This window comes from Pagrus pagrus (genome assembly GCF_965226575.1).
Source record: "Pagrus pagrus genome assembly, chromosome: 14".
In the NCBI taxonomy this organism is placed as follows: domain Eukaryota; kingdom Metazoa; phylum Chordata; class Actinopteri; order Spariformes; family Sparidae; genus Pagrus; species Pagrus pagrus.
This window is the reverse complement of record NC_140198.1, coordinates 20,307,899-20,322,091: the sequence shown is the minus strand read 5'-3', so window position 1 is coordinate 20,322,091 and position 14,193 is coordinate 20,307,899. Positions and strand designations below refer to the sequence as shown.

General features: G+C 40.4%; 1 protein-coding gene across 3 annotated transcripts in view; it reads left to right on the top strand.

Moving 5' to 3' along the window:
• Positions 1-14,193, top strand: part of LOC311270007 (cell adhesion molecule 2-like) — a 237,663-nt gene that overhangs the window by 157,224 nt on the left and 66,246 nt on the right. For 2 of the 3 annotated variants that reach the window (XM_084374616.1, XM_084374618.1), the window contains exon 2: positions 5,971-5,997. The exons of the other annotated variant lie outside the window; for it this stretch is intronic. In XM_084374616.1, coding sequence (XP_084230742.1) covers positions 5,971-5,997 — 27 coding nt within the window. The remainder of the gene's footprint in view (positions 1-5,970; positions 5,998-14,193) is intronic. 3 annotated transcript variants of the gene reach the window in all.

Here is a 14,193-nt window from a genome sequence, read left to right as displayed (position 1 = left end):
AATCAGCAATACACTGTGAATCCCTTGAGTCATTATCTCTGCATATTGCCTCCAGATGACGCCCACATTGTCACCACAACACAGCAAGGATGTTACAAAGAGGTAAAAAGACATTTGCATAGTCTTGAGTTTCTTTTAAAGGAGACTTATTATGCTTTTTAGTCTTTTCCCTTCCTTCAGTGTTTTATATATGTTCTATGATAAAGTTCTTGAGAGTCAAAAAGGCCAAAGTCGACACACCAACAAAGCCCATCTCTCCCACAGAAAACACTGCTCCTGAAACGCCTCTTCAGTAGTACAGCCTTTAATTCTGTGACTTTGTGACAACACACTGTCACACATATGCATAATTTATTCCTAGGAGCTTGGTTGGCACGTGAGAATCAATTTGGCATAGCTACTCTGGTGTCGTTAGCGGTGCTGGCTCAGGGGTGTGTGAGCTGACCAATCAGAGGAGACTGGGTATTCAGGAGGCAGGGCCTTAAAGAGACAGGAGCAAAAACAGAGGGGCTGCTCCACTGGACAGAATGAGAAAATTGATGTAAACCTATTCTAGTTGTAACCCAAAATGAAATTACAAACCTGAAAATGAGCACAATATGTCTCTTTTAATCTAAGTTTCTCCATCAAAAACATACAGTCCCTATTATGTAGCTTTATCAAACCAGGCCCTCTCTTACAAAGCTGACATGTTGCTATAAGTATTTGACAAAATGCCTTTTTTTAAAATAGAAATACTGTGCATACAAGCGTTGATCACTGTGTTGTTAATAGAAAACTTAAAAGGCGGCCTGGGCTCCAGATTGCCTGGTGTCATTCACACATGGTCTTGTGATGGTGACTCACCAGATTTAGTTATTTTCAGCATGGAAATCTGGAAGGCGTTCACTCTGAAACCATAAACACTGCTGTAGACTAACTCTTTTAAAGGGGTAAACAAATGCTATGAATTGTGTGCTTATCATCAACATGTATGCCCGTCTTTGTGTGCACGCATGTGTGCGTCCTCCTGTGTGCTTCATGGGTGTTCGGCTTTTGAGCAGATGATTCTGCCATGGACGGGGTATGCATGTGTAATTGTGTTAAGGAGTGGAAATCAAATATGCTAGATTAAATGACAAAACAAACAGATGTGTGTCTCCCGGTAATGTGAGAAAACAAGGGCGAGGTAGACAGATCTAATAAAGCAGGCAGTATGGTGGCAATAAGCTGCGTAAAGTAAGCTTGATTCTATCTATTAACACTGTTTACCATCTCTTTTATTACCCTGAGATGAATTGCGGCCCTTAGCGAAAGCCGTGCTAAACCAAATAAGATTTAAATACATTTGCCGCAAAATCAATTAAGATTTAAATACATTTGCTTGTATTATTCTGAGCTATTTATATGCGGTTGATTCCCTTGAAATCAAGATAGCCACACGTGTTTCGGGCTTGCGATGAATACGTGTCACAATGTATATTTTCCTCAATGTTTTTTGCATACGCATGGTTCGATGGCTCCATGGACAGCCAAGTCATAGGGTGACAAAGTGTGTGGTAAGGTTTTACAGCAACCTGCTCATCGGTGGAATATTGGTTGGATTCCAAGGGCCCGGAGTACATCAAACATATGGCAAAACAGCTGCTGCCTTGCCAAAGATAAGCTAATCGCTCCATCATGCTATGTGACAGCACTGAGAGCCACGCTGCACACATCGATCTCCATAGGCTTTTCACTGCGTGTCAGACTCTGAATATATCTGCCACTGTGAAAAGGGTAGCCCGAGGGGGGAATGAAATGCAGAAGGAGAGCGAAGGAGACGGGTAAGAAAAGGGTTAACGAGGAGGCAGAGCGAATATGAAAAGGCAGGTGAAACAAACTCCTGACTGAGCGCAAGTTGAGGGGGAGAAAAACTGAGAAGGAAAAGGAGAGGAAAACAGGAAGGATGTTGCAATCGAACACATGTCCTCCCAGGAGACTCATACCCTCAGGGAATACTATGATCACCGCTACAGTATGTGTGTGTGCATGTGTGCGTGTGTGTGTGTGTGTCACAGCAGGTGGCGTCTGTATGAACTATCACACAGTTTATTTATGACGGCTCCCCGCTGACAGTTACAGACACAGAGAACAACCTGCTTACAACTTTGAGCTTCTCGGTTCCGCCACCATAAAGTCACTCACTTTTCATTCTCTTAGATAAACAGCGTGTTTACATACACATGTGATTTTTAGACCAATAGCGTCGAATGTGGTTTAGGTAAATACATGGAAAAAGTGGCTTGTATGCTTCTTCACAAGTTATTCTTCTGCTTGAAATAAAAAAGACAACGACAAAACCCAGAATAAATATCTAAAATTGAATCACCAGATATTTGTCATCATAGTCAAGGCCCAAATGTAACATTCAACACTGTTATTTGCACATTTAAAGCTACAGTAATTGGTTTTGACCATTAAGGGGCGGAATAAATCCAACTCACAGAAACTAATTCTTGATAAAATGACATTATCAATTTTTGTGTTAGCAAACATCTACCTACAATAATTAAACCACCAGCAGAAACAGAACACCATTCACCACCTGTTGAATGTACAGTAAGCCTGCTGCAATTGCAACAACGATACAGTGAACCAAAAGATTTTTCTAAAAACAGCGTGTGTGCTGATTATTTCTCAGGTTACAACTTGTTATAACGTGTAGTTTTCAAATAATAATATCAGAAATATTGTTTCATAAAGTTTTAAATGACTCCAAAAATCACAGATTGCCTGGAATGCAACTTTCCAAAAATCATTGCCTGCTCATCACAGAAAAATTGAAGCCATAATAATTTATTACTGTAGTTCTTGTAACTTTCTCGGACAGAGAAAAAGCCACTTTGATTCCATTCAGCCACCTGTTTACCTCCTTGTTATCTGCAGGCCAGGGGAGTAAAGGAATACATGGAACATCATTATGTGATCAGGATACAATAAAAAAGGGTAACTGAATTCCGTTATTACTTTAAAAAAACATTTTAAAAGAAAGAACAATATACAATGCACATACCCACAGATTACCACTATGGTCTCTAGTGAAGCCATTGCTGATCTAATAGCTGCCTATTCATTATTATTTAGGCCTCCAGTGAGGAAAAATGCTTTCACTAGGTGGACATTATGCCATTGTGTACAATCAGAAAAGGGGAACATTACATTATAGTGTAACTTAATGCCTTCCACCTGTGAAAATGCTGCCTCATACTGTCTACACTAGTCATCTAAGTTTGGGCTACAGGTAACAGCCACCCACTAGCATTAGCAACAAAGAAATCCAGTAAGCTAAAGTTAACATTAGATACTACTGTTATTGCTACTACTGAAGAATATTTAGAGACATTTGAAATGGTCGGTATATCTATCTTATTATTGTGATTCCTGGATTAGGTTCCACATTTTTAATAGCTAATCTATCAGAATATATTTTAAGTAACCCTCTCAGCCGTGGATGTCTTCAGTGCATTCTGTCCCATCAGGAGTATTGAGAGCATGTGAGAGGTCGCCATTGTGTAATCGATTGGGAATACTCTGCTCATGGCATGGTAAAATGGGGGAATGAGAGAGTGGAATGAAAAGTGTTTTATTCAATTTCAGCTCGCCAGGACTTACCGAACTGTTGTGTCGGTTGCCTGGTAACTGTAATACTCGGAGATACAAGAGCAGGGAGTGTAGTGAATAAGACTCCCACCATTTTTCTCTTTTCTTTGCTGCTTGTGTTCTCCCGTTCTCTCTCTCTCTCTCTCTCTCTCTCTCTCTCTCTCTCTCTCTCTCTCTCTCTGTCTCTCTCCCTCTCCCCCACTCTTTCTCTATTCAGCTTTTGTTACAAGTGAATAGTTGAAAAAAATGTGTGTGTGTGTGTGTGTGTGTGTGTATATATATATATGTATATATATATATATATATATATATATATATACATATATATATACACATACACACACACATATATATATATATATATATATATATATATATATATATATATATATATGTGTGTGTATATATATATATATGTGTGTGTATATATATATATATATATGTATATATATGTGTGTGTGTATGTGTATATATATGTATATATATATATATATATACACACATACACATATATACATACATACATATACATAAATATCATATTTATTTCCCTTTCTTAGGATCTAGGATCTTTCTTTTTTCATGGGTATTGACTGGGAGAGATCACAGAGCCAGAGTTGTGACAGGGAACTCATACCCTGACAGCAAGGATGAAAGGCAGGAATAGAGCGAGGTCAGACTCTGCTGAGGGAATATTTCACAACGCCATCAGTCTCATGTAGAAAGCAGTGTTGGTGGAGATGTGACTCTCACTGGCCTGTTTCTCTGTCTGTCCCTCTCCCTCTTGACCGGTGACATGGCGGCAGCAAGGTGTGAAATTCTCATCGGCTGCGTGTGTGTGTGTGTGAGAGAGAGAGAGAGAGGGAGAGAGAGAGAGGAATAGTTGAGCATTATTGTGCTTTGCTTTTTTGTTCCTTTGGGTGCCATTGAGGATACTGTGATGCTGAAAGATTGCAAATGTGTGCAAATGAAGTTTGAAAATTTACAAGAAAATGACAGGAAATGATCCGTTTCTCTCCTCCACTTTTCCACTTCCTCACTGGAACTATCTTGCACCTTGGTGAGCTGTGAAATAGTGCTAACAAAACATAATCATCTCCATCAGCCTCTGAAAATTGGCTATCAGGATTTGATAGGGCACTCAAATATAAACAAAACAACATGCGTGTGAGAGACGAAACGGTGCTGGGACTTTTTGCAGCAGCGAGCTTGTATCTGGAGCTTTCACTGAATTCAAACCTATTCACAGTATGTTGACCAGGCAAAATGGGAAATCCTATATTTCTTGTGCTCAGGGAGAGTGATTTATTAATCTGAAATCGAAAAGAAAGCACAATATTTTTCTATAACTGGCAGACTCTGGCACCTGCGGTTGTGTTCTCTTTGTTCTTCCTCTCTCATTCTTTCTCAGGCGCCCGTCTCTTCGAGCAGTACAGGTTTTCAGGCTCACTGGAGGCATTCCAATAGATCCATCAATTTGGCAAAGCAGTGTGTGTGAAGCATAAGAGTCATTCCCTCGGGAGAGGCACGCAAATACACAGACACACACGCGCACTAATAGACAATATATGTTGTTTATTTGGCTCTCTTCTCTGTTTTTACCGGCAGGGTGTCTCAGAGGTGATGCTCTCGTTGTTGGTTCGGCCCTCTGTGTTGAGGTTCCCCTTTGCTTTTATACGTGGCTGTACAGTATATAGGCCTATATGGTTTTCACCAAGCTGTTCAGTGAACCCTCTCATATCATGGCGTATTCTCTGCTAGACGACAGTCCTGTTTGTGCTTCTCCTCTCTGATTACAGTGCTGTCAGTCACAACCTAATATGGTGCACCGGTGTGTGCATGCATACAGTCTGTCCCGACTGACACACACACAAATCATTGCTTCCTGAATGTCCACATTAAAGAAGACAATCAACTGTAAAATTGTTATAAAGCCTGTAATCTCCACTAGAAATCAAATGAAGCACAACTCTCACTAATCAACAGCATGATATCTACAGTATGCCCATATCCTTACGGGTCTTGCAAGCTCATTAAAAAGCGCGAGCTTCCACGCCCGATCCAGACGATGTGACGCAACTAATTAAAAGGTGCCAAACTGTAAGGTCTCAATTTGCTGATGAGCTAAATCAGGACATTCTCTTTCAGGGTTGAAAGATTTCGGCACTCGTGATTGACATTCGAGACAAAGACAATGCTGTTTCTGCATATATATGCGCGACAGATAGGCACACGGTTCCTCCTGCAGTTATCTAATCAAATGCTCTGTCTTTGTTCTTTTGTTTCCTCTCTGTTTTTCTGCCTCTCTCGCTGTCCGTTCAACCCCTCTCCTCTACTCGGGGACTCCAGTGATGGCTTCAAAAGGCAAAGTTCGAGGTGAGTCGTGGCTGCGTTTCCCTGCTGTGCCTCTAACTCAGCCTGACAAAACCCATAACAGTGAAGCTGAATTTTTTTATTCTAAAAAAATATTGGACTGAAGCTACAGGTTGTTTGCTTTTATTCTCTTGTTTTTGTTACTCCGTTCCCAAACAATCAAATCCTAATCTTTTCATCTAAGGTAGTTTTTAAATTGCGAAGGAGCAGGTTTTTTGTCATTCAGCAATTCCAAATTTCATTTCTGCCTTGTTTTGTGTTAATGGGATTTTTACTGAATTTAAGTAAACACACTGCATGAGACCATGTACTATTTACAAAAACAGTGGAAAACACGACTCTGACAAAATGGTTCGCTTGAGATCAGAATGTGTTTCTGCATTTACAATGCTCAGTGTTTACATCTGCCAGTAACTTACTCGAGCTTACAGTATAAACACTGAAGAGGACAGTCCGAGGTCATCAGATTAACAATCAAGTATTTAATTCTGTGATATTGCCTCACACCATTGCCTGACTCTGTAAAGGTGGCAGTAAATTACAGTGATCAAAATCTTCTCCATCATTCGCTGTGTCTGCAGGATGGCAGTGAGAGCGGATTATAGATCAGAGGGAGTCAGAGAGGAGAAGCAGAAGAGTGTTTATTTGAGAGGAGATAACTTGATTTCATTCAGCTGTGTGCTTCAGTAAATATGCCTCTAAAAAGTACAGATTTAGTCAACCACCACCGTAATCTCATTCTGTTCTATTACCATCTCTGGCTAATGATTACAGAAGCACAGGTCGCATCCTGAGCTGAGATGTAATCATAAGTCAAAAGAAAGCGTAGGCATTAGCTCAGAGAGGCATACCTTACTTGGCATATGTACAAATCAAATTGTATTAACAGATAATTGGTGAAATGCAGCCTTTTTAGTTGTTGGTATAAGTGATAAAGTCATTAATTCAGTATGTGTTGTAAAGCATTTCCCTTAAGCCAGCGGTGACCAAACACTTAATTTTGGAGGGCCACTTAACTTAATAAAAGCAAACACGATGATGCAAAGTGGTGCTAGGATCCCAAGTTCCCTGGACTTCCTGCACAATGTGTCACTCTTCCCACTGTGCTCTGATAGTGAAAAGTGATTTTCATTAAATTTTCAGTGGTGGACTCAGGATGTTTGAGGGGCAGGGGCAAAAAAAATTAAAAGGGCACCACATGTATGCAGGGGGGGGGGGGGGTCACCAGCATGCAGAAAGTCCAGAGGGCACAAACTAGACCATAAAGGTACAACGACATGAAAATATATGAGCCCAAATGAAAATATGATTGCATGCAGACTTAATAATTTGCAAATAATAAGAATTATCACCCTAAAAAAAACACCTCATGTACAGTAAACACCTTGGTCACAATCAAGTGGCGAATCAAGGCGGGAAAAAGAATCTCATCTTGTCAACAGATGAAAATCGTTGTGTAAATGCTCTTTCCAATTACTTTTCTGTCTTCGGAAAATCTATACTCTTTCTGCACATACTCATCCAGCGGAGTCGAAAGTGTTCCCATGGGAGGACGGCTACCACCCTTCCTTCCATTGTTTGTCATCATGAGCACTCTCTAGCACTTTTCCATGTGGTGAATCTTTCTTCAAACTCTTTTTTTAAATCACAGACATTTACTAGGGAGTTTCTGAATCATTGTGGGTATAGCAGTCCTTCTGTTTCATAACTGCGTCGGTCGTCTGTTATAAAACTACTTTTGTATAAACATACAACAGTAAACCAACCATACTGTATATCAAGAGATCATTTATGTGTTGAAGAGTGATAGAGTTTTCTCCATCCTCTCAACATTCCCAGCAATAGCAGTGGTATAAACAGCATCACTTCCCCTTCCCTTCTACACTTCACTATTCACAGTTTCCTCTTTTTCCTGCTGCGTCTGAACGCGTAATTCATTTAAACCGCCTATGTCCGGGGCCGACGACCAGCCACATGTGTTTGACCGTAATATCGCCGTCTTGTTCAGTGTAGACCCCCTCCTCTCTTTAAAGGCCACCCCCACCTGCCTATCATCCTCTTCTATCCTACTGTGACAGTATAGAAAATCCATTGCACTCTTAATAGGGGGAACAGAGGGTGTGTAGATCAGAGTCAAGCACATGTCTCCTTCCTGCTCCTCTGGCCGTTATAATGAGGCTATTGGTAGGAAAACATAACAAGCCAGATAAGATTCATGCTGATCAGTGGGCAGATAAAGGCTCAGCACACCTCAAAGCACCGGTTCACTAGCGTGTGAGAGAGAGAGAGAGAGAGAGAGAGAGAGATGTGACTGAAGGACTGAGTGACTGGTTGAGGGTTCATTTCGCATATATTCATTTGTAAATGTGTGTATACAGTGCAGCCAATTACTGTATACAGCACCGGAGAGATGAATTTCCCTGTCTCCACGTTTCCTTTTTTTTTTTTTTTTTGACTGGTGGAAGATTAAATCAGGGTTATTTTAGGAAAATGTGGCAACATAACGGCGTCACTGTCAGGAGTGTAAACGAGATTGAAAAAGGACCTAATTAAACACAACACAGATATATAGCACCTGTAAAGCCTGTGTGAGTGTGCGCACACAAGACACAGTTTCCAGGAACCTTTGACCTGCGCCTTTATAACTGCTCTTAATTTAAATCTGCACATGTTGTTTACAGTCAGTGTTACTCAGAGTGAGTGTTGTGTTGCACAGTGTGTGATACAGATGATACTAACTGAAGGTTGTATAATAGAGGTAATACTTCAAATTAGGGGAAGTGCTTAACATTTTTCTCATTTAAGATCCTGCAGATGCTTAAAGCAGCTAACTGATAATAATTGCATAACACATGTATTCATCTTAATAAAGGAACAAAAACAATAAGTAAAGGTATAACAATGATATAATAGCTAAGTTAAACAATAAATGTAATAGTATTAATAAAAGTAATAGTGCTCAGGATGTCTTAATCCAACAATAAACTAGTTTACTATGCTATTATTAAAGGAGACCTTTTATGAGTTTTCGTTTTTTTTCCTCTCCTCCAGCGCTTTATATTGGTTTTGTGCATGTTAAAGTTAAAAAGGTCAAAGTCCGCACCAACAGAAGCTCCTCTCTCCCACAGAAAACACTGCTCCTGAAACGCCTCGTCAGTAGTCCCACCTTTTACTTAAGTTACTTTGTGACATCACACTATGTCACCATGTCACACATTTGCCTAATTTTTGCCTAGTGGCACGTAAGAATTGATTTTGCGCGGCTGCTCTGTTTGCGGTGCGGGCTCAGGCATGTGTGTGCCGACCAGTCAGAGGAGACTGGGTGTTCAGGAGGCGTGGCCTTAAAGAGACAGGAGCTAAACAAGAGAGCTTCAGATAGAGGGGGAATACAGAGCTGCTCCACTAGACAGTATGAGAAATCCGATGTGTTTTTTTAACAATTAAAACATGGAAACCTATTCTAGTAGTAACCCAAAATAAAATCATGACCCTGAAAATTAGATTAATATGTCTCCTTTAACACTAATATAGTCTAATGTTAATACACATCTCATAAGGACTTATAAGGGCCTTAATGCTTCCTACAAGGACCTTAATATCAAGCTTTCAACATAAGGGTTAGAAGTATAATTTTGTCTTGGATTGACAGTGAGTTGAGCTTGAGCACTGTTTTTTGCTTATATTTATCTACTCTTTTGCAAATTGGTGTTATTAACAGTATGCCTAATTAATCATCTCAACATGGTGTTAACTTAGGTTAAACATTGGGGGGGACAAAAAAGTGTTCAAACCAAGTTTGGGTTGTTAGTATTATCATTATAATAGCCTGCAGGTGGAGGAAAGAGTTCACAGACGGTGTGAATATGGAAGACTTCCAATGTCTCTGTTGGCTGGGAATGTTTTGCCACAGCAGGTAAAATAAGATCACAGAAGAAAACAGAGCAATCCTGAATGCAAGGGGACAAAAAGTTTTGTTGCAGGCCCCCCCCCCCATTCTGGCACCAGTGGTGATGATTGTCAGGCAAGTTCTGGAGTTTTAAGGAGGATTTATGGATGCTTATTCGTGGACATCGTGTAATATTTAAAGAGTTTTCCTCAAATTATGCACTCAAATGTACTCATGCTGGCTTAGCCAAGTCTCAGCTTTAGCTTTGAGCCGAGATCTTCAGTGTCAGCCCTGCCACTGTAGGCCCTGCCTGGAAGCTGTAGTAAATAGAGCTTTGCAGCAGAGTTAAGTCTGACACATGAGCCAAATGATAAGAGCTGCTTTTAAAACCAGCACTTTTTGCTCACTGCATCTCGCAGATCTCCCCTGGGGTGAGAAGCATTTCCCCTGATCACTCTTAAATGAACAGTATCTGTCAACACATCACCACACATTAGAAAATCACACTGTGGCATGTTGATTTGGGGAATTGGGGAGTTTGGTGGCAGCAGTGATTAGTCTGATTTCCCTCCTGAATGCCACCCCAGTCTGCGATCATCCTGCTCTCGCCCCCGTATGAAAGCATAGGAAATGAATTGCAATCCTGTCATAACAAGAAGAAGAAGTCAAGCACATTGCTCCTTCACATCAGTTTGAGAAAATTTGAGAATCTCAATAGTGGACAATAACACTGACTTCCCTGACCTTATGCTTTTATGACATTTAATTTACACAGCCTAGCAAGCCAGCAGGCATGTGAATGACTGCTAATATTACTTTGCCATTGCTTGGCCTTATATTGAGAGTGGGATTGTTTGAGACTATATATATTGCACTTAGCCAAAGCTTTGCCTTCTGTGTCCTTGTAGCGCAGATGAATCTTAAAATGGACTGAAAATAACATTTAGTGTATATTGCACTGCTCACTCTCAGCTGCGTACATGCAGCATACACAGAAGTGATTATGTACAGACTAAAACACAAGCACACAGAGAAAATGTTTTATATCTGCTAACATAAATCAGGGCAGCATAATTTAAACACCTGTTTCCTATGTGTCTGCTGAACAACCAATCAAGAAACCTCTTTGGCTAGAAAGAAAGCATTTAAAGGGGCACTGTGTAGTTTTGGGGGAGAAATTCAAAAGTTAAATATTTACAATATTAATGAGGTGATAATACAAACTCAGAAATATTTCCTTTTTCCATAACTGACTAAACAAGCTGTTATCAGAGAAGCTAGAAAGGTGGCAGGGTCCGCCACATATAAACAACGTGAAACAGTATGATATTGTGTTGACCTTTAAGTTGAGTTTGTTTATTCAGTTTATTCAGTCATGAAAACAAAGATATTTTGTTTCGTTTGTTGAGGCATAAAAAACATTCATTGAAGATCTCCTTCTGATTGAAATTTCTTCCCCTAAAACTACATAGCGCACCTTTAAGATATCGTTGTTTTGTCTTTGCAGTCACCTCAGTTGTTTACTCCCTCCCCTCTTTCGCCGCTTTCGCGTATCTATCAAAGGATGCACTTCTGTCCTTACCTAACTCGCCTTTGCTTCTTTCTTCCAGCTTTTGCCAGCTGGAAGAAAACAGTGTACAAAGTATTTATGAAGGCCAGGTTTACCTCAGTCATAAAACCATGCGATGTCTGCCCTTGGCTCAGAAAGGATACCGAGATCTCTGGCCATTCTGGACCGAGGGAGCCTGAACTCAGGCAGCTTACACACAGAGAATGGGCAGAGGTTTATATCTTTGCCCTTTAAATTGATGTGGCTGAATCAAGGGCAGGAACACTGGGCAAATGATATTGGCGCCTGGTCTGCAATTTGAAATGAGTGTGTGGATGAGTGTGTGGGCTTTTATAAATGATGAGATACAGAATTTGCTTTTACTTAAAGTTCAGCAGTAGCAGTTTTTCACGGATTATAAAAGAAAGGGAAGCTGCTGACCTTGTTGTGCTTTGTACACACAAGAAGGTGCTAAAGGATGTAAAAGTCTGTTGATTTCAAAATCTACCAAAACCTGCGTCCCTCTCCTTCTGACTGCTCGTAACTCCCACCAAACTGTCCTCTTTCTGTCACTTATTGCCATGCTTGAACAACACCTAATAGCACTGTGCAGAAGTAGGTGATATTTTGCTGATCCGACTCCAGGGGTTGAGTCACATGTCAAGTTTGTGATGGCGGCACCAACAGCTGCCTGGTCTAATTACTGTATGTAAATGACAACAGCACCGCCATAGCCAGCCTCTCTGGTGCCGGATAATTAATTTCATATCTCCAGATCAGAAATGTCCATCCTGAGGTGGTTGTACGCCAGCGCTGAATACAAAGGTAGCTCCACCCTCTGCAGGGGTTGCATTCAATTTGCTCACAGCAGGAGTCTTATCACTGTCAAAAGGGAAAGTTTAGATTGGACACACACACACACACACGGAAATTAACATACAGTTCACTCAGAAACACAAACAGAGCAAAGTAGAAAAATAGGAGATGCTATTAGCATAATAATAATGTGATTTATACAAATATTTCCAACTCATACAGCTCAGTTTATTAAAGGTCACTAAACTTTCAAATTTTCATTATGCATTATTACCAGTTCAGCCAGGCTGGTGTCTATGAATGGAATATATTACACATACCTTTATAGATCGTTTGTGTGCCTCGATTGTTAGTTATCAATTTGTTGCAACATAAAAAAAAAACATGACAGAAAAAGATTGTAACAAAGGTAGACAATCAATATTTTTAGGGACGAAAATGAAAAAAAACGTTGACGGAGACAGTGGGAGACGTATTACAAACTGATATGCTTCATTAATTATACGGAAGACAAATTGAGATTATTTCAACTTGGCAATGTAAATGTGGCTGTGTCCCCAGTCCAACCGATACGGCTCTAAACGCTTTTTAATTTCATTTTTCATTCTGTCAGTACAAATTATTCTAACTTGCAAAAGACGAATATATGACATGTTCCGAAGAAACAGGAAGGCGTTTGTGTGAAAACTGCCGCAGTGGGAGGAAGAGTCCCAGAGCGTGAGGGCAGGCACTGATGAGGCACTTGTCTGATATGTTCCAGGAAGTTGCTAACAACATTTTGTGTTCCATAATATCAACTAAAATTGGTTCTCTCCCAGAGATAATAAAAAAAAGAATTGCCTGGAAGTTACAGTGCATTTGTGCTTTGAGCATTTTGCTGATGCTCTAAACCAGTGAAGAGGTTTGAGGGATACGTATTCTTGCTCAAGGACCCTGTGACAGGATAAATGGCTGGCTGATGAATTCACACCAGCTCTTGGGATGATCAAACTCTTGACCTTGTGCTGGTCTCTCCAATCACCAGGCCACCCTGCTGCCTGAGAATCACTCAGTCTGAGTGGCTTGTGTATCCAGCTGTGTAGCCACCTGTGTAACCTTATAGATGCTAGCTGCTCACGGCAAAACTGTCATGTCCTGTGTATTCTTTTGGATCTCATTTATGATTTTCTGAGTGGGATGCATTTTGTGTCCGTGCCAGTGAGTGAGAAAACACTGTGAAATGGTGCCTTGTGGTTGGTGTGGTTTGAAGTTCACATTTTTCCCACAACTTTTATGATACTACATTGATTTTCTTCTATAAACGTGCCAAGTGGGGATGCAAATAGCAAGTTTCATCATGATATGATGTTATATTAATTCTTTGGACAGCGATACAATATTTGTCGATATCACAAAGTCTGCAACGATTCGATTTCGATTCGATCTGACACAGGGGCGTTCAATCGATATGAGATCATGTCATATGCACTATTTCACGCAATAAGTTCATTTCTGAGAAACCACATTTAAGTTAAACCTCTTTGTTGTTTATCTAGGAACCTATCCTAGAAATATCCAGTGGTTTCTCACTTTGCTGAATTGCTGATTGCTGAAACACAAACTCGAACCACGATAAGTTGTTCAGCAGCCTCGTTGCCTGTACTCCACCACCATCCACAACCTCACCTCATGTAACATAAACGTGATATGCCTTCAAGTAGTTTTGCCCTGACATCAGATGGTCGTCATTTTGAGACAAAGGGTAATTTCCTCTTCCTCTTCCAGACCCGTTGTGTCACCCTGTCTCCATTTTTCAAGCAAGAACATTTCAAACATTTTTATCTTCATCAAGTTAGGACAAGCGTGTCATCAGGTAAAGACACAGCTTCAGCAGGTAGCACAGTTATAGTGGAGATTTAAATCTCTGCCATGATGTCAGTCAAGCCAAGCCAGCACATGGGAGAAATGT